Genomic DNA, 21427 nt, shown 5'->3' on the forward strand with positions numbered 1-21427 from the left:
TCCAAATCATATATAACAGGGTTCTCTGTGTCCTCACTTGATTCGAAACAGCTCTGTAAGCAAGCTATACTCAAACATGAAACAGACCTTTTCTAGAGGGAGCATTTGTTTGTGAAAAACAGATACGAAACCAAAGCGTTAAAAGCCAACAGACATGGTGCAAGAATATTTAAAGAAGCTACCTGTCGGCGCGAGCCAAGTGACTGAGATCACGACAGCAGCAGAGAGAAAGAGAAAAAGCAAAGAAACAATTTTAGTGAGTTTTGGGAATGTTGCACAAGTGATCCTGCGACCCCTGGCATTCAGCTGAGGGATTAGTACTGACAATGTTGCCTTCCTTGCCAGTTTTCATTTGCCCCGACACAAGAAGTAGCAAGCAAACTAAATTAATTTGAGGATATATTTTACATAAGAGAAACAAATCTTCGCTTCAAAGCTTGACCAGAGAAAGGATCTTCTCTCTGGTCTGAATTTGCAACAGCAGACAATATGAAACACACAGTAAAACTGAAGTGGAAAACAAGTAAAGGTTATGTGCTGTAACATTTGGCATGTTGTTTGCAAGCAGAGGAAAAAATAAAGTTATGACAGAGAGAACAGCTCAAACATTCAGAATTAAATCCATTTGCTGTGAAAGACAAAATGAGCAAGACATTAAATGATGTTAAATGGACCAGGACGACTTCACAATGTTGTTTTAAAGACCACATCAATAAATTAAGGCCTCAGTGAGGGCTTAAAAGGCTGTAACAGCATTTTAACGACTGTCTTATCCACAGTGATCTCTGATTATCTCTATGAATTCAGTTTGGTCATGAATATCAACTGAAGAGCCTCATTAAACACTGACATGTAAAATGAATAAGGAAAACCAGACTTCAAGCAGCCATTAATTAACAGTGTCACCGATTGTTCTGCAAGGCATTAAGTCTTTATGACAGCAGCACTGCAGATGACAGATACCTGAGGTTATTTTCCTCTAGGGTTGGGCCAGTGTAAACATTTTCAACCTAGTTCGATATTAAGCCAAACACTGGACAGGACCAGTATACTGAATTTTACCAAGTGTTGTGCTTGAGAGGTAACTACTTAAACAATGGATGAGTAGCCTACTTGCTATTCTCCTGCGTTTGTATTTTCTAAACAGAAAACATGTTTTATGCTGTGATATTTACTGGAAGTGACACACAATATAGCCAACAGCAAGTAGGTTGTTATTAGTACAGCTCCCTGGCGATCTCCCTCCTGCCTGCTGCCACTTTAGTATGGTGTTTGTAGAGAAACAAGAAGGTATCGTAAAGATAATTCCTTATTTCACTGAATCAGCCCTTTCCATTGCAGCACTTTTTAAGCAAGTGACTGGAATGAAACAAAACGGGGCATCCGACAAAAGTCCAGCTAAAAACAGCACGCCGCATTACTCGCAGCCAGATAGGACACCTCCTTTGTCATCTTAAAAATGTTGCATAATTGGCACAGTTTTAGTTTTCTCAAGAGACTAACTCTGACAGGTCTCCTCTCGTCACCCCAAAAAAACACACTTTCTGTTAAACAAACACAATGTGCACTACTCTACTGAAGTTTGATGTTCTTCATTTTTCCAGCCTCTGCTCACAACCTGTCACACACTAGAAGCTGTGTTAGTCCTCTTATAAACAAGCATAATACTATGTTAATCACGTTGTCATATTGCTTTTTAAAGTAGGCCTTTGTTCAGTTGCAACAAACAGGTTAAGTGTGTTCTGCTCTGCTCTCCTTATTCTCGATTCCTTTCCTTTGCTCTCCTCTTTTAATTTTCATCTCCTCCTTTCTTTTTTAAATAGTCGTGCTTATTCTTATAACTTTCTTCTAATAATAAATAAGCTTTCAATATTCTTTAAGAATCTCAGAGAACAGACGCCTGCAGCTTCACGCTCCTCCTCTCTTCCTCTGTGCACTTTACGCACCACAGCCTCAAACTGCTTGCCATTTTTGTTTAAATGTATTTTTAGAGATGCAACATAAGAGAAGTTAACATTATTTCAAATTGAGTTTTGGCTTATAAAGACACGTGGAGGTCGGGAAGCAATTCGGCATTTGTCTCCGCTCACACCAGGCAGCTGGTGAACCTGAAATTACCAGAGAGTCGGAGGGAGACGGTGTGGTTTTGTGCCAGACTAGCTTACATGTTTATAAGCTTAATGGTGTGTTATTGCCTAAAAAAGACCAGCTGCATTGAGATGTTTTAATAGTGGTTTAATTTTTGCTTAGGGCAAACATCATCGTTACATGGCTGTCCATAGCTGCAGGTCAGGGAAATGTGATGTTGCTTTGCAGGGCGCTGGATTTGCATGCGACTGCCACAAGGAATGTTGAACAGGGAGGGGCAGGGGCATTACTGAAATGCAGTCGTCAGGCATACAACACACTTTTAAGTGAGAACTGATGCCATGGGCCAAATTTAAAGATTAAAATATAATATTTTTAAAAGACAGAAAAAACATGTCTTGCAAAAAGGGCACTTGTCTAGACAGAAGGAAAAGGAGCAGGTGCTTGAGCAGTTTACACTAATAAAATCAGAGGTGTCATTTTCCTTTCTTGTTTCCATCGTATTTCAGGATGAAGCACCTGGACTGCTCACGAGTTTTAACAACTGTTCTTAGGTGTCTTCAAGGTGCCGCCTTACTTGTAGGCTTACACATGCCTGGAGCAAGACAAGCGTGTTGCCATGGGAACGGGGTTGAATGATGTATGAGTGGACTTCGGGGGTACCCTGTATCTAACCGCACTCATCCTGTTGAGGAGGAGTCGGCTGAAAGGAGACGTGGCGGAGGGGGGGAAAGTGTGAATGCTCCAGGCTGAGTCAGCTTCAGTCACCCTGCTGCTGTTTCTCTGCAGCTTCCAGACTATCTGCCTCTGTCCCAGCACACACACACCGAATCTCACAGGAAACCCTCTGAGTGTGATTACGCATTCAATTAATTTTAGACTGTTTTTAATTTGCGTTAGGTTCATTTGGGTGGATAGTGTCAAATTACACAGATCCAGGGCTTGTAAACAAGAGCCACATTGTCTCAGGAATCAAGCAACTGTGGTTCATCTCATCTCGACTAATCACGATGTACGGCCCAAATCTTTCTGGGAGTCTTGACAGGATTTGATAAACCAAATCCAACAATTTTGCACCGTGCCCTGAAAATGTATTTTGGCAGGGATACTAGACAAATAAATAACTAAAATGGCAGCCAGTACTTCCAGTTCACGATATCCTCACTCTCACTCATGAGCAGTTTTGAGTGGAAAAAAAACTAAGTGCTGCTGTTGTTCGAAAACTATTTGAACTTCCGTATTTTTAAATGCTCAAAACAGCAAAAGAAAGTCTTCAGTTAAAATCCCTTTATGAAACTCTGTGAAAGGTTAAACTTTATTCGACTTCATTTTTTAAAACATGTTAAAATCTTGCCTTATTTATCTTAGAAGCTTATCTATTCATATTTATGGGGGAAATCCCAATGTATTAGAGGGAAACTAGAGATACTGTTTAACTGATGTATTTCCAAATAATTATTAAAAATATTTGTTGCTGTAGTGTAACCCAGAGATGTTTTGTCAGTGCACAGCAGGTCAGCTGAATATGCAAAGCTCTGAGATAAGCAAGCACACAGTTTGACAAATGGAAAATAAAGTTTCTAATTATATATGAATAATGAATGAAAACTGCTTTTAAACAGAGCTTTCCTTTAGAGAAAATTCCTATTCACCCTATACTTAGTAACACTACACATTTATCTCCAAGAAACTTCTAAATATTCTCTCCACAGGGAAAAGGATTCAAAAGATCAGTGTTGAATTACCTTCGGGCAAATGGAAAGTTGAGGCAGGCACTGGTCGACACATTTCGAGGGCTGTCCAGAGGGCTGCTCGCAGCTGAAAGAGGAAAGACAAAGGTACTACCGACACTATTCACAACTGTAATAATAAACTCATGAAAATAGAAAACCACATGGTTGCATTTATGAGTGGAAATGTTCCAGAAAGGATGACATCATGTCTATGCAGGAACCCTCAATCACTGCAAAACCCAGAGGCATTAACCGGCACCTCAGACAGGTCCAATATATCATCTTGGTATTACTTTTCCAAACATTACAGCACCTATCTACAAACAGTCTTAATTGAGGGGGAAGCCTCAGCCAGCTCTGTCCCACCACAGTCTGGAGGTCTGGGTACACTAGAGACTTTAGTTCGTTTACATGCAAGTGGTTGAGTATCAATTAGGACACATGAGAGACCCAATTAGAGTCTGACTGCACTCTGTGATTAGATAATCCTCAGCATGATTGAGTTCAAAAGGGAGCACATCCACATACTGCTGGGTATGAGGAGCTCTTGAGCAAAACTCTTTTCATAGAGTGCAGCTGCTTCACAGCATTAAGGGGCTGAACACTGTCTGTGCTAGTGTTTACTCAGAAAGCTGAAGGACACCAAGGATTTAGACACTTAGCATTAATCTAAATAACACTTCACGTACTTTATTTTGTCAGTCTGATATTCATTCTGAACATGTCAAGTCTAAACTGATAACCTCAAAACATTTACGTTTTTAACACAGTTTCCTTTAGGGACATGAGGCAGTGCAAATGATTAGTCCACATGTTCTGCATAGGCTGATCCGGGCCTGAGTGATGATAGAACACACTTTATTTTCAATGTTCTGATCACAATTAGACGTAAATTGATAAATCAGCCAAGCTGGTATATTGGCCAATATTATCTTAATAAAGATACATTGTATATTGTAGTACATATCAGCCGATAAGTAACAACAAATCGCAGGTTTGAGATCATTTCAAAACAGCCCAGTTGGCCACTAACGTGAAATTTGGTTGTGGGTAGTTACGTCAGGTGACAGTTACAAGCTAAAGCCGAACTATAGGCTACAGATCACAGTGTAAAAGTGAACCACCACATCACTGCTGATTGCCACAGAAGACAATGAATATAAAGGGAAATTTTGCTGATATCGATCCAGCTGTGTGGCATCACAATGTGTGCAGATGAACAGTGTTTGGTTTGCGTGCCCCTGCCAGCACCCGGACCTCTGCCGGTGGATGGGCAGGGATCTCCGGGGGAAGTCAAACAACGTTTATTTGTGCACAATGCGATGACACACAGCTTGTTCAATATCGAAAAAGGTTCCCTGCTTCCCTTCACTGGTTCCTGTACAGCAGGGTTGTTCTTTTTTCCACTGTTACAATCATCAAAAAGCAAAAGCAGCATGTGTATACATTCAATAGGCTATATCTTCGGTAGCTAGCTAGCTAACAGGGAAGAAACGTATATCTTTTTCCAACCTTTCCAGGTAAGAGTATCATTAATACACAATGTGCCCCAGACACAACATTTAGCTCCAAATCCACAAACCAGCCTGAAAATGAAGAAAATCTCAAACAACTGTATTAGAGTCAATGGAGCACAGCCGTGTTGTTGTCGCGCCCTGGTCTGAGCCGGCCCGATGCTAACGTCATGATTGGCAAGTCTGCGTTTGGGGGCAGAACTTAGCGAAGAGTTCTTGTATTTCATATCAATTTTTACTACATTTGTCATAAAAATGTAGGAGTTGTTGGAGACTGGAAACTGTTTGGTAAAAGTAGATAAAGTTAAAAAAAATTCTCTTGTTGAATAATGAATATAAAGTGCTATGGATTCAATCTTTCTTCCTAATTGCACCTCTGTTTTCTTCATGAACAATAACTTCCCATCTTTAGTGCATCATCACAATCCCTCTCTTTTGGTTACTGCCTCAGTTTCACTCTGCATCCTCTAACCCTGACCATTATAAACACCACACAAACCTGCACTGAACTTCATTACTGCAATTTCACTCTGTGTTTTTTGTGTAGTAATATTTATATATCACGGTCTTTGACATATCCAGTTTGTTGATAATTTAGTTAAAGCCTACTGCTTGATAGCTGGGGTGCTCCAGGTCATCTAAGTATGTCTGAATATTCTGCAGTGTCAACCTGCACCATGCTGGCTATGGTGCGGCTTAATCAAGCTTAATCTTGTATTGCGTGAGGCAAGGCAAGGTGCCCTACAGCTTACAAACAACGTAGGAGCAGCTGATACTTCAGCACAACACGCTACATGAGAGACAGTGATGGGTTTATTTGCAACTTCATTTGACATCATTAATCAAACACTGTGAAACTGTGTGTTTCCACACTGCCAAAGTCTGCATCTAAATACTTGCGCTGAACGTGTGTTCTTATCAAGCCTGTTTAAGCCTCACAGTTTCATTCAGTGTCAAATACTGACACTGAGCTGGACTGATACTCATATTTAGCATTATCTTGATCAGTCCTTTAACATTATGGACATGCAGTGGAGCATGTATGAGTCCAACCTGCTGAGATTACATAACAAGAGCTGGAATCAGACCAGTTTCATTCACAAGATGTTTGACAATGCATTCAGGGTAGCAAGCACAGTATGGAAAAACAATGCAATGGGCTGCGTTGGTGTGGACATGTTTTTGTGGGGCACAGTTAAAATACAAACCAGTAAGACATGTTTAAAGTTGACTTAAATGCCAAGACACCATACTGCAGTTGATATATTTTGTGGGCGGGATTAGTTTGTAAGATGAAATGTAAATGAGCACAACTGTACCAGGTGTTTTAGCTTCTATTTGCACTTGCATGGATTTGATTGGCTAATGCAATACAAATGACACTGCAGCTTAAATAGCACCAACACCAATACTGACATGTTTTTTTGCAGCAGTGCTCCTGTCGGAAACTGTCGGGAGTAAAAGGATACCAAAATTGGCAGTGGATCTTACCAGTGTGGAGTGAGAGCGGGGAGAGCGGCCGGGAAAGTGTGGGTGACGGCGTCCCGACACCGAGGCTCTTCCTGTTGCTGCTGCGACAGCTGGAGCGCAAACAGGAAAAAAAGAGAGAAGTCAACAGACTGATCTTACACATCACTTATCTGAAAATGTGTCTGTAGTAGTTTTCATGATCTGGGAGCAAGTTAATTGGTTTTAACACCACAGTGGAATTTCAACCATTAAAAAACACCAATTAAATTTACTTTAAACACATCCTCCCATTGGTCACATGGGTAAACTGTGCCACACAGCTGTATTAACATTTTCTGTCAGGCTATTTTTGCCCTATGGGTTGCAGTGTTTCTGCACACACTGCCCTAATTGTCATCGTCATTTCTCTGGTAAGCTTTTGCTAAAGGTTGTCATTTTCCCATGTCTACAATAAGTTGATGAGTTGATGAGATGCTAAGCTGAAAAACCTGAAAGTGTCACTCACAGCACCGTGTCAATACTCAGATGTCAACACTGGAGGAAACTATTTACTTGGAACTTTTTATCACTTACTTTCATCACTTAACAGTTCAACAGAGCGATAACACAATCTGGAAAGAAAACAACCTGGTGTGTTCCTTTAAACTGACTATAATCCTTTAGGCTTTCCCACCTATAATTACATGTTTGACTCATGCAATGCTTCACTGTGTGTTTATATAGTGTGTGTGTGTGTGTGTGTGTGTGTATTGAGCAGCAGCTTGAGGACACAAAAGACATTTTATGACAGTGTAACACTGGGCAGATTAGGAAGACACTTGACTGCTTCAGTAACAGACTGCCATCCACTAAGCTGGAGCTGTTGTGCTACACTGAATAAGCCTGAATAACAGTGAAACACATCCGTGTCTGTCTGTCTGTATGGTAACTGGTCCGCTGGTTATAAACTGGGAGTGGTGGAGATAAGCGGGTATATCCAGTTTTCTTTGTGCTACTGACTGCCATCATTATTCAACTTCTGATACACAAGTTTGTTTTTTTATTTATCTTTTGTTGATGTCTGTTTTTTTTAAATTTTTTTTAGTCCTTTTAAGTTATTTATTACTAGTCTTTTTAATGCACTGTGTAGGTGATGAGAAACAGTATTTCATTTCTTTTTGTATGTAAATATTCAGGGAAATGATAAATAAAGTGAATCTGAATCTGAGTACAAATATACCTATAAACCATTTCAAACTGGACAACATAAACATTCTAAATGGGTCCCTTTGTATTTCCTGTTTGAATGTATGTTAATGCAGAAGCTAACAGGAAGTAAACAGGGACCAAATATGTTGCCCTAGCAACAGAATAACAATGAAACGGTCCATAAAACACTTAGTGAACTCTTTTCAGATGTATTTTACTTCAACCCTTTCCATTACTTTTAAGTGTTTATATAATTTCAGACTGTCAGTTATAATTTAGTTTTATTTATTAAAAATGTGTCATAGACGCATATTTTTGTTTATAACTGCTTATCATTTGATGACAGACATCCTTGATTAAACAAAAGGAGACAAAAGGAAGAAATACTAAGATCACGTTTGTTCTGTTTCACTTCATTTTATGTTGATTTAGTCTTGATTATGATTAATTCAATTAACAAACATGATAATTGGGAGTGTGTTCAACAGACCTTTCTTCTTCACAGCTGCAGCACAATGCAGCGCTGCGACTGGTCTTCAAAAGAGTGCAAACCAGTTTACCTTCAGACAGACACACCAGGTAAACAAGGGTGTGCACAGTGATCCTTAACTACACAGTGCTGGCAATGCCAGGATAGCACAGTGGCACACAATGTTGACTCTATCAATACCCTTTATTTCTACTCAATTGTAGCACTACAACTAATCATTACCTTTATAAACAATGAAGTTTTTGATTTCACCAGTTGCCGAGCCCAAAGTGAGAGCAGGTTGCAAAACTGCCCCTGATTCATCCTAAAATATGCCTGGAAACGGCCATTATCAAGGCGAAGCTCCTGGACCAACTGGTGGTACTCCCCATGATCCACCCTCATTTTTGGGGTCTCGTGTACCCACACAGATCTCTTTTCCCCTGTGCCCAACAAACTATTTGCTGACAGCCTCTCACCCTCAACCAGACCTACAGCACGTACCCTCTGCCTGTCCATTTTAGGAACTAGATACTAATTACCGTGAGAAAAAAAAATGGTAGATTGATTACACGAGAAGGTTAGTGTGAAGATGCGATGGGTTGGTTGCCTGGCAACAATAAAAAAACTCAGCAAGTGTTTTTTTTGTTTGTTTGTTTGTTTGTTTTTACAAGTGGCACTCAATTTAAAAAAAAAAAAGGGCAGTGCGGTGCACCTTGCACTTTGCAACCTACAAAAGCTTTCTGTGTGATCGGGGCCAGTGTGGGTAAAGGCAAATAACAGAACAGCTAGAACAGACACAGCAATGCAGCCTTTCAAACAAGAAAAAGACATCACTTTCAATATTAACATATCCAAAATCTGATACAATATCTACTCTCATATCACAATATTGATATATTGCTGAGCAGTATGTAGCATTTTTCACTTTTTTTGCTTGAAAAATGACTGAGACTGTGAATAGATGATCAAAGTACTTGCAGGTGGTTTTCCAGCTCTACTCAGTGATATTCAAGGTTTTCAGTCAAGAGCTGAGTGCTCGGCTTCATAATATCAACCTGCTCCTCTTTTTCTTCTTGTCTTTTTCAGTCCGCATCAGAATCAGTCTCAGTGACTACACTCTGACAGTCTGATGTAATTATTACACAAGTTTGTCTCATCTGAGAAATGCCAAACTGCTGTACACTTAGCCGACACTACTGCCACCATAACCATGATACTGCTTTAGACAACAACACCATCATCCTGTTAGTGGTGCTCATTTAACGCATTTATCAACCACAAGCAGTCAAAAAGTTTCAGAACATCCTTTGAACACTTGCTGTTTCTGCACTGCAGTTACCAAAAAATGCACACTTTATGGCAGTGGTACAGATGGGGCTTATGATACTTAGCAAGAAGAACTGAGATTTCTTTGTCTCTGCCCACTGAGATTTAACTTCACCGATGAGATTATTTCCGCCTTCAGAGCAGCTCTGCCTTGAGAGATGTTTATGTAACTACAACTCTAATCTGCAGGCAAAAGCAGGCCACAGCAGCATGGCCGTGTCAGCTGAGGAGGGAAAACTGATGAGAGCCAAAACACAAAGAGGAAATCTCCTGTCAACAGACTCAAGGCTGAGGGGAGTGTGTGCACCGAGACCAACAGCAGGCACAGCTTGAGCTACAGATGTCCAAGATTCTGTGTTTGTGTTTGTGTGTGTGTGTGTGTGTGTGTGTGTGTGTGTGTGTGCGCGTGCGCCTGTGTGTGTGCCTGTGCGCCTGTGTGTGTGTGGGAGTGTGGGAGTATTAAATAATCCTCTGGTTCTGAAAAGAAGGAGCAAACTTTGTCCAATAACACTGAGCTCAGCACATTTCACTGTGACATCAGGGTGAATTGTCCATAATAATTCTGATATCAATATTACATGAATCAATGATTTGACTGACAGAAAGACAAATATTTTAATAAAGAACTAATCATGTATGTAATTTAAGGAAAATTCTTCTAGCTTGTCTGGTCACAGCTACTGAAATATTTGCATTTTCTTCTGTTTTATAGCACACAACTTGAATATCCTGACTGTTTTTTGGACAAAACAAGTAACTGGAAGACCCCAGGCTCTGGGAAGTTGTGATATTGACATTTCATAGACCAAGACACAAGATTAATCTAGAAAGTAATTGGCAGATTAATCTCGAAATTGATTGGTTGCAGCCCTAAAAATTGTCAATTATTTTCAGTTTTTCTATGTTTTATAAACGCATAAACTTAATATATTTAAGTTTAAGGACTGTTTGTTGGACAAAACAAGCAATTTGAAGACCCCAGGTTCTGGGAAAAACTGAAATTTCTGACATTTTATAGACCACAAGATTAATCTAGAAAATAATCATCAGATTAATCTAGAAATTAATTGGTTGCAGCCCTAAAAATGTCAATTTTTTGCAGTTATTCTCTGGTTTATAGCACATGACTATCTTTTTTTTTTTTTTAAGACAAAACAAGTAATTCGAAGACCTTTAGCTCTGGGAAGTTGCGATTGCTCATGTTTTATAGACCTCAAGATGAATCTAGAAAATAATTGGCAAATTAATCTGGAATATAATTGGTTGCAGCCCAGGAAATGTCAAATATATGCAGTTTGCACCCTCTCAAATGTGAGGATTTGCTGCTTTTCTCTGTTTTCTATGATTGCAAATTGAATACCTTGGCTTTTAGACAGTTATATATCTTTGTATTTAACTCTTTGTTGTATATCTATGTTCTGGACTGTTTGTTGGACAAAACAAGTCATCTGAAGACCCCAGGCTCTGGGAAATTGCGACATTCTGACGTTTTACAGACCACAAGATTAATCTAGACAATAATTGGCAGATTAATTTAGAAAACAATTGGTTGCAGCCCTAAAAATGTCAAATATATCCAGCTTCTCAACTGTGAGGATTTGCTTGATATTTGAATATCTGGAACAAAGCAAACTATCTGAAGACTACCTATAATTTCTGACATTTACAGACTTGCATTCAAAGTGATATCTGACAGATAAACCAGTAATTTAACCATTGGTCCATAATGCACAGGCTGACTGTCAGTTCATACAGAGCCCTGGTCTCTATCAGACAGTGAACAGCTGCAGCTTTTATCTCCACTCATCCAACAGTACACATGACAAACAGTTAACTATAACCCCCAGGCACAAACTACCACCACACCAATAGCCACCAACATAAACACAGACCTTATTGTGTCTTTATCTTATTCCACTGGTGTGACACTGTGAGTCCATCCACACAGTAAGTTATGTGTGAACTGTAAACTGCACCTACAGTCTGGCGTCATGTACTGTAATGCTGCATTCAATTTCAACAAGTACAGAAAGAAAAGTGTGCTGTGTGTCAAATTTTGAGACATTACCTCTGAGAATAATCATCATGTACTGTCAGCAGACTGTATTAGCTGCTTTCAGTGAGGTTATTTTCTGGACAGAAGCTGTGTATCAACACAAACCAATGCTGAACAAACACAGGATTAACGTTAACTGGAGCAATCGGCTTTCTGAGAGCAGCAGACAGGAGCTAGCTTATTTTTGTAATGTTTTAACATTACCGTCCCCTACCAAACATTCAATAAGACGTGACGACCAGCTGCAGCTAATAAAATCATACATGGCTGCATTTTAACAGAACAAAGAGACAAAATAAACCGCTAAACTAGCTTTAGTTTTAACCCCCGTATCCCAACTCCTGTACCTTTTCGAGCGCTTCAGCAGCGCTCCCGGAACAAAATGGGACTTGTTCTGGTTTGGCACCGCAGACCAGTGACTCGGATCCGACATGCTGGAGGATTTTCTCGCATTTATAAGCCAGTTTCAAAGTCAGTGGTGGTTTCAGAGAACTGAAGCTGGGGTCGATGTGAAGCCCGCTCCCCTTGCTGCTGCTGCTCCTCTCCCCACCATCGCCTCCTCTGCTCGGCGGTTCCTTTTGTATTCTGCCTCGTGCACTGCCAACGGCTCTGGAGCTGCCGTTACATCCTCCGGGCGGCTCTCTGTCCGCGGTCCTTTCCCCAAAACATCACTTCCATGCCGGGTTTGGTTGGTGTGTGTAAGACCGTTCACACAGCCGCAGCAGCAGCAGCAGCAGCAGCGGTACACTTTTAGTTTGGTCAAACAGACGCTGCGTGTGCGTCCGTGTGAGCGAGCTGCTGGAGCCTGATGCTGCGTTCAGGTGCTGCTCGTCACATCCGACTTCTCACTGCTGCAACTAACCATCACTTTTAGCATCAATTACCAAAAGAATGGCCATCACAATGAACCAAAACGCAATGTGACAACTTCAGATAGCTTGTTTTGCCAGCCCAACAGTCCAAAGCCTAATAATATTCAATTTGCAATGCTTTAAAACCAACAAAACAGCAAGTCTTCACATTTAAAAACCTAAAATTTTAGGCAATTGTTCTCAATAAATGACTTGTTTTTTAATGATAATAAAAAATATATATGCCTTACCCACAAAGCAACACTGATTTTAAGTTTTGTGTTAAAGTATCCCAAATAATAGCCTACTTATCAAATCAAATCAAATCAAATCAAATAAACTTTATTGTCCTTTACAGGAAATTCGTCTTGGGCTCAGAGTGCATGAAAACTGCATTTACAATGACACACAACGCACAGTACACAAACAACAACAATAGGGTTTTTCCAAAGACTTACAAGTACACATGGTGTACAATAGGACAAATACCGGCCACCATGCAGGCATCGGCCACTACTAAGCCCGGCAGTGTAAAGTGCGTAGAGAAGTTAAAAGAAAGTTAAGGGAGAATTGGACAGTTAGAATAATTTGACTGACAATTGTTAAATAAAATTATTAAAAGTTAAAAACTAAATTTAAGAGGAGACTGAGGCTATTCCTCACTACGGAGGGAACAGGGCTGGTTTTTTGTTCAGAAGCGCTATGGATGTAGGTATAAAAGAGAATTTGTATCTGTTGCCTTTATACCTGCTAGCCCTGTAGCGTCTGCCTGAAGGCAGGAGCTGGTATTCGGGCATTAAAATGTTTGTTGGGTCCTTAAGAATCCTGTGCGTCTGTCTGACCACCACTGTTAGACACTTAGATGACAGTACTTGTAATATTTAAAGAAAAAATGTGCAATATATGACGAAAGCATTGCTTACATTAAGCTAACATTAAAGGTCCAGTGTATAGGATTCAGTGGCATCTAGTAAGGTTGTAGAGCTGAAACTTCTCCCATGTGCCGTAGTGTAGGAGAACTACAGTGGCTGACGTGAAAACGCAAATGGCCCTATTTAGAGCCAGTGTAGAAACAATATGGTGAACTTCGAGTAAGAGGACCCGCTCTGTATGCAGATGTACATGGTCCATTGTAAGTTAACAAAAACACAATGGTTATTATTTTTATCTGATTATAAACTAATGAAAACATAGTCTGGAATATTATATACCAGCTCTACCAGTAGATGCACTTAAACCCTCCACACTGGACCTTTAAGGTAGGACATTTTTGTCTTAAGTTGTATGTGAAAACCTGCAGAGACTTTGGTCACAGTGCAATAAGGTTCAGGATCACTGCCTCTTTATTTATAACCCAGCAAGCAATAGTCGTGATTTAAACGTATTGGCTATATTTAGCTCCGATTTAGTCTAGCTACATGTAACCCAAATCTAGCCGATTTAATTTTGAAATTGATTAAATGTAATTTTCGCCATTGCAGATGGCGTGTGGTATGATATTTAATCACGTATGGAGAGTCAACAGTAATTGAAATATGTTTATCTCCATTTTTTGGACATGATCTCTACATAGCCGTATAATTGATGACGTCTACACTTTGGCTATGGTTAGACGTCTACCAAATTTTCACTGACAGCCCAGATTCAGCCGTGATTTAGCCTAGACGTCAGGTCTTCATGTAGATGGCTATTAGACGTTTTTTAAACCAAAAAATGCTTGCTGGGAAGTTTCTTAGGATGCAAAGATGTGCATTATACCCACACAAGGTGGAATAAATCAACTAATCATTTCAGCTTAATCTCTCACTGTTTTAAAACAGCAATGCAATAGTAACAGACTTTGTAACACAGCGAAGGAGAGCAAACCAAAGTTTTGTGGCTGCTAAGGATTGTAGGAGTGAAACTAAGCTCCGTACCACGGTAACTCCTACGTTGCTCAAGTGCTACAAAACTGAGCCTCCTAAAAGCTGCACATAGCCAGTCCTAAAAGAAACCTTTTCACTGGGTAACATCTTCACTGTTCACAGGCTGCATTAGTTGGACAACACAGCTGATGGGCGGGGATGGTTATTTTTCTGCTGGTTGCAAGTGTAACACACAGTGCATTACGTAAGTCTTACTCAAATATATGGGTTTGCCTGTTTTTGAGACGTTGCCTTTTTTTCTTTTGCTAAAAGGACCCTGGAGAGCAAGTTATACATTTAGAAAAATGTGATAGCCTATGGCCAGAGCAATCTTTACACACAATATGATGTTAGAATGTGGCATTTTTATGATAAAACCTCGGATGTAATTTTTAATTCTTCAGTAAACCTGCAGACTAATCAAAGTTAATAATAATCAGAACCACTGTCTTTGAGACACTCTCCTCACGTTTCTTTCTTTGGTCACTCATGTGCGTTCATCTGGGCAATTTCCTACAGAACCTGAAAGCAGCGTAAATGTTGTTGGGTTATACCATGAGGAGTCGGGTAGAGGGAGGATCGTAGCCAAACTTTGAAACAGTGGTACAGTCCACTGCATATAGTACGTCTAGTGTTTCTACTGTATGCAGCCTATTTATACCGAGTGGGCATGTATGCATTTTATTTTACATCAGAACAAAACATCATGCAGTGTGTATACTGTGAGTGGAATGCTGAACCCATAGCAGCATACACAATTATAATATGTTTTATTTATTTAAAATGAGACTAATTATCAAGTGGTGTAGATGGCTGGTTGATTCAGTTGAGGGAGGTCAATACCACAAATTGTAAGGAGCCTACTCTCACAATCAAGTCTCTTACTTTTGGAATTGACGTAGATACACTAAAATCAGGATTAAATTAAAGTAGCACACATTGTGCTGTATGCCGTATAGCTGCTCTATTGTTAACGTGAGGAGAACTGTACTGCAGTATGATGATCATAATGAGGCCGCTGCACATTTGTGAAGTTACTAGCTCTTTCAAGCTACCAGCCATGCTGTCACTAGTGTCCTTTTGTCACATGATCCCCTCACTCCTCCACTGTCTCCTCTGACCTGCAACATCGCTCCAAGATCACACAGATTTTTTTGAGCAGTATGAATCCATATTCTAGACTCTAATTATTTACAGTTTGAAAATGATCTTGGGTCTATTTGTCCTTGTGCAGTCTCTAACAGAATATAGTCTCATCTTTCCTAAACAAGTCTTTACTCTTCCTCTCCCAGTAAGACTTGTCTGTGCCCTGACAGCCTGGTCACAAAGGTGATAAAGGTTTTCTTCAGTCACTTCTAACTATGGAAATTTCAGGGTCACTTGTGACTGGGTCTTAACATTTGATTAGCATTGTAAATGGTTCACTCACTCCTATTTTGCAAACTCAGTGTATCTCAAACCCTGACGATCCTCACATTTGCATTCACATCTGCATGGTGAGGTAACATCATGGTGACCTGCTAGTAGACATGTCAGCTGTAGGACACTGAGGTCAGCTTGAGAGTCACATGTCACATTTAAGCCTAAAGGTGATTGGACCATTTTGGTTGTGGCTGCTATGCTGTGGAAATCTTAAAAAAACAACACTTGTTTTGTTTTTTCTCTGTATTTGTTTTTACAGTATCTTCATGGTGTTGTAATGCACTTCTTATCAAGTATCACTGTTGGCTAAAAAACAAAATCAATATTCATTTCAGGCCTTTATTATCTTAGACATCTGCTACATTAAGCTGCCACAATTAAATAAAATGACTCAAATTCAATATATGTCTCACTTTCCCCATATCTTCAATATGACACCTGCACCAGGTGTCACATTAAATGCCTGTGTCGGCTCTGCACTGATGCCATCAAGACAAACCTCGACATATTCAGCGTGTCAGAATCAAAGGTTGATGCCGGGGAAGCAATTTACTTGCATACAAATATAGCATCTGATGCAAGAAGATGAACATGTTTCTGGATGGTGAAACAACACAGGGGCGTCTCAGATGCAAAATGTTGTGAAGAATGATGCCAAAAAATGTGTAATCTGCCATACTGTCACAACAGATTACTTAAGTCTGTGTGAAAACTGAGTCGTGTCGAGGAATTAATGTGTGCCGCGTTCGGTTTTTTGCATTCGGAATGTGCTTGTTTTTTTTCAGCAAAGCAAATGGGATTCATTACTGTACAGTGTGTGGTGTGACAGCCTAGCACTGCTCACACATCCAGAAACATGCTGGATGCAGCCGCTTCTGTTTGCAGTGTTGCCTTCCTCCACAGCACCCAGCACCGTTGCCAAGCAACCCACATAGACTTAGAGACAACTAATAAATGATGGGTCTTCACTGGTGAAACAGAAGCACTGTAACATACAAATAAACAACTCGGACTTACTGCATATTTTTTTCCCCCTCCATTTATATTTCACACATTTTCATGAAGTGCTACTGTGTCATCTGTTTTTGGAAACCACTCAGCACAAAACACTGATGTTAGTTGTTCATTTTACTGCTATTGTTTAATCTGGGTTTTAAAATGTTTCAGTGTTAATGTGGTGAACAAAACAAGCCCACCACATGGTCTATTTAGTAGCTGTTCTGAAGCTTTCAATCATATCGCATTATCTTCTTCAGCAGATGGAGTTTGCTCCAGTTGTCATGCAATCTTTTTTAACAAATAACCATATAATAAAAAAATATTTTGAAGCATCATCTATGATTTAATGTGACCAAAGTCTTCTGACTTCACTGTATTTTTTTTTTTATTTTATTTTTTTAAAAGCAGGAATTAGTGGATGATCACTGACCAATTCTTCCAAGAACAAACAAGGCTAAAAAGCCAAAATCTGGTCATAGTCTATGCTTTTGTAATTGGCAACAAATCCGATTTAATAACAAAAAGTATTCAGCCACTCCAACCTGTCTGCCACTCTCAGCTCCACGCCCATTTGCTTCTATTGAAAATGTGAATGTTAACAAAATGGGCTGAGAATATATCAGTTAAATTTTTAAAGAATTTTCTTAAACAGCTGGGCTGTTTGTTGGGGACTACTTTCAGCAGCGGATTAATACATGTTTGGTGCTCGTGAGTTTTTGCAGCAGTAGTACGGTGTAGGTGGGATTTAATCAAAATAAACTACAGTGCCTGTGATCATTCATGGTGATGTAAGTGTGACTCATTTTAGTGTTATTAATAGTTTTTGGAGAAATTAGCTTTATCAGGCTTCAGCCACACAGACAATACGTGTAAGATGGTTCAGTCAGTTGTTAATTTTGTGGTGAACTGACCCAATGATGAGACTTTTTTAAACGGCATTTTCAGTCTAATGACTGTATATAAAGATGGACAACATGTCTCCCCTCTTACCACTGTACAACAATGAAGCCAAAATATCTTGGTTATGGCAGTCGCCATCTTGAGTGGTGACATCATTTGGAGCCAGAGTCTGCGCAGAAGCGATTTCTGCTGTATGGAGTTCCCTGAGTCGAACCAATTACAAGCAGTGCCACTAATTGTGAGCGCACCGATTGATGCACACAGCTGTCAATCATGATGTCAAACCCCCTTTTTATGGCATCAAATAACTAATTAAAACCAAACTTATAAGAAAAATGAACACTTGAAAAACCATCAGCTTTATTATAACTAGTTAAAATGAGAGAAAACATTTTTGGAAAAATGTATTTTACGTGTACTTTGAGTTTCTAATTTAGCCCATCAGCTAACATAAAGGGGGCGGGGTTTATGACCTATACTGTAGCAGTCAAGATGCTTTGAGGAGCAATCGTGTCGTCCATCTTCATCATACAGTCTATTGTTCAGTGTATAGAAACAGTCTGCACGTGACCTGGCGGTCTTACCTCCAGGGATGAAGTGTTTGTAAGGGGCTGCAGGGGCTGCAGGGGCTGCATGGGCTCAGGAGGGTAGGACTCTGGCAAGTGGGTGACAAACTGCAAGGCAAGACATGTTGGCATGGATTAGTGCGCTGACTCAGCATCTCAGCACACCGGCGTCTGTCATCAGTCAGCAGCAGAGCTTCTGTCGAGAGTTAGAGGATGATGATTGCCACTTGTTGGCAGACATCAACAGCCGACGGTGACAGACACTCACCAACTGTGTACAGGGAGACGCTGTGGCCTCTCTGTTAGCACTGTTTGTTACAGAATGGATGGATGCAACACTGTGTTCATCTGATTAGCCAGCTTCTTCTCGTGAGCTCTTACGCCACAGGAAGTTGACAGCTGGGTGTCAACACATCAGACAGGAAGTTTCATCGTCCAACATCTATTGCATCCTTTTATAGGGAGTGTCCGACATCTGGTAACACACTGTCTGTTATGATGTTGATGCTTGGCTTTAGATGCCCAAGAACAATACACTTCGGGTCCCTGCGCTCCCTGCACAAAAGAAAATCCTCAGACTGTTCTTTTTTTAAATAAATATCGTCTGAGCATCAAAATATGCATGCTCAGCCATCCTAAGGTCTACATCTCCCTGGTGCTGACCCAGCACAGAAACTGTTGTCTATTGATTTTCCTGCTCAGATGGAAGCTCTGCCTTGTGGGCTCCACAGTGCTGCTATTGTCTCAGTGCTGCAGAGGCTTCTCAGTGCTTAACACAGCACTGATGAAGCACTCATGAACATGTTGTCATAGAAATGCAGGGAGGATGGTAGGAAAAACAACTCCTTGCACAAAGACCACTCATTCTGTAGTGTCAGCTCATAATTACATAACACATGCAAGTCATTACGTTGTGTTTGATCTTAACACGTTTTCTCTTTCAGATCCCTAAACCAAAGCTCTCGACAGTGCTCAAGTGAGTAATCATTTCCATTTTGCATTTCCATTTTATCGCCACTTCACGGACACTCCTGCCCAGAGTGTAAACTGAGTAGAAAATCTCCAGCTGACTCATTGGTGACATTCACACTGAATTTCTGATTTGAGAAGATGTTCATGTCGTTCAGGTGGACTGAAATTAAGTGCATTGGCAGCTACAACCTGTCAGTGGCAAGCCAGCAGCAGGATTGTGTTTACTGCAAAAACAACAATCATGGCAAGCGAGGAACTGTATTGGCAAAGACATTTCAGTCATATTGTTGCACCTCACTTTCAACATAAAGATTTAAATTCACAAATCAAGAGTGCTGCTTTAAGACATCTATCCTAAGCATGTGCATCGTGTAAAAAGTTTACTGAGCACCTGAATACTTGCAAAGCGCAATACATCAGAATACAAACAATTTTATGCCATGCTTGTTGTTTTTGAGCCCAACCTGAAATCTATATGTCACAGATCTGTTCTAAGCAGATGTGCCTGGATCAACAGCCACCAGTAAAGCCCTGAACCCCTCCCTACTCGCCCAGCGTGAAACCTCCTCTGTATCTGTGCCCGGGAGCAGCTAAAAGCCTAAAAATGAAAATGAAACAAACACAGCGCATGCTCTGCTGAGATGATCCATGGAGGAGGCAGATGGATGGATCAGAGAATGGGGATGTGAGCAGGGAGCTCCTACGCCTTATGGATCAGTATCTAGTGGGCAGCAGGTACCCCCCTCCCTCCCCAGGGAAAAAAAAGAGAGGCTACATTCACTCTGGAGGAAGAGTGGGCGGATATAAGACTGCAGCCATGTCCTTTGATGGAGACAGGTTGGCAATTATATGGAAATAAAATATCTGTTCTCCTAAAGACTGAGGGCCGCTTGCCTGTCTTGGTGCTGTGAGGGGGAGCATGTGATTCATGCAGGAACCGTTGACTCCATGTGAGGTTAAAAAAAGGAGACAGTAGCGCAGAGAAAACACAACATCATGAGGACTAGATTCACAGAGAAGCATGAGCTGCACCTCTAATCATTAAATCTGATTAAAACAAAAGATCAAACCTGAACAATGAGGAGAAACTGAGAGAAAACTTTGCTGAGAACTTTAGACAAAAGAACTCAGTGTCCTCTTCTTCACAAGTTCACTGTTGTTAACAAGTTTGTGCCAAAACAGTTACACTTCAAGGATGGAAAACAGGATTTATGTAGTTTAAAAATTAACAGGCAGGCAGGAAAACTGCTAATTATGAGCCTGGGTTTTACTGAAAATATGTACATGTCATAAGAAACAGACTGCTGATGCAACACTTGTAACTTTTCTTATCTTCTAAATACTGCCATGTCTTCGAAATGCAAAACACAAGAGCAAACTGAGAGCTGATAAATAGATAATGAAGCCTCAAGCAAATGTCCCTGCGGGAAAACATGACGGATTTTTTGCATTTCCATCAGACTCAACCAGTTGTTTTGATCTCACAGCTGCTGTGGTTTCAGATGGTTTGATCTGAAAAAGTCATCTTGTTGACACATGGGCACCATGAGCGCATAGATACAATCATTTCCCTTTTAGTACAACTTTAAAAAAAAACCCATCAGTTTCACATGCCAGCTTGTGGTTTGACACCAACACCAGAGGATGAAAATAAGAAGCAGAACTTACTCCAGAGTCAGAGAGGGGATCTTCAGTTTATCTCTCCTCGACTTCATTCTTGCTGATCACCAAGCGGGGGCTTCACTTACCACAGCGCGGCACCAATCGGTCTCACGGCCGGCTCCCAGCCACTCATCGCTGCGGTGGGTGACTAAAAATAACCCGTTTAACAGAGTATCGTTTAGCAGCGGCTTCAGCGGATTCCGGCGAGATTTTTTTTTCCGTGGAAACAGATACTGAAAAACAACAACACGCAGTTACATGCAAGAAGAAATGACGCGCCCAGGCAGTTTGGTGCGTTTCGCCT

The 21427-nt window shown here is 40.5% G+C and overlaps 1 protein-coding gene across 4 annotated transcripts in view; it reads right to left on the reverse strand.

The window, feature by feature from the left end:
* Nucleotides 1–21306, reverse strand: part of mast3b (microtubule associated serine/threonine kinase 3b) — a 44111-nt gene extending 22805 nt beyond the window's left edge. The window contains exons 1-5 of one of the 4 annotated variants that reach the window (XM_033621710.2): nucleotides 21130–21306; nucleotides 18508–18597; nucleotides 6827–6915; nucleotides 3834–3906; nucleotides 183–203 (exon numbers count right to left, since the gene is read on the reverse strand). In XM_033621710.2, coding sequence (XP_033477601.2) covers nucleotides 183–203; nucleotides 3834–3906; nucleotides 6827–6915; nucleotides 18508–18597; nucleotides 21130–21176 — 320 coding nt within the window. In that variant the 5' untranslated portion in view covers nucleotides 21177–21306. Of the gene's footprint in view, nucleotides 1–182; nucleotides 204–3833; nucleotides 3907–6826; nucleotides 6916–12194; nucleotides 12431–18507; nucleotides 18598–21129 lie in introns of those variants that run through there. The other 3 variants (XM_033621711.2, XM_033621712.2, XM_033621713.2) reach the window with 3 other exon arrangements.
* Nucleotides 21307–21427: the final 121 nt, after the last annotated feature.

Source organism: Epinephelus lanceolatus, chromosome 6 (assembly GCF_041903045.1).
Source record: "Epinephelus lanceolatus isolate andai-2023 chromosome 6, ASM4190304v1, whole genome shotgun sequence".
Taxonomy (NCBI): Eukaryota; Metazoa; Chordata; class Actinopteri; order Perciformes; family Serranidae; genus Epinephelus; species Epinephelus lanceolatus.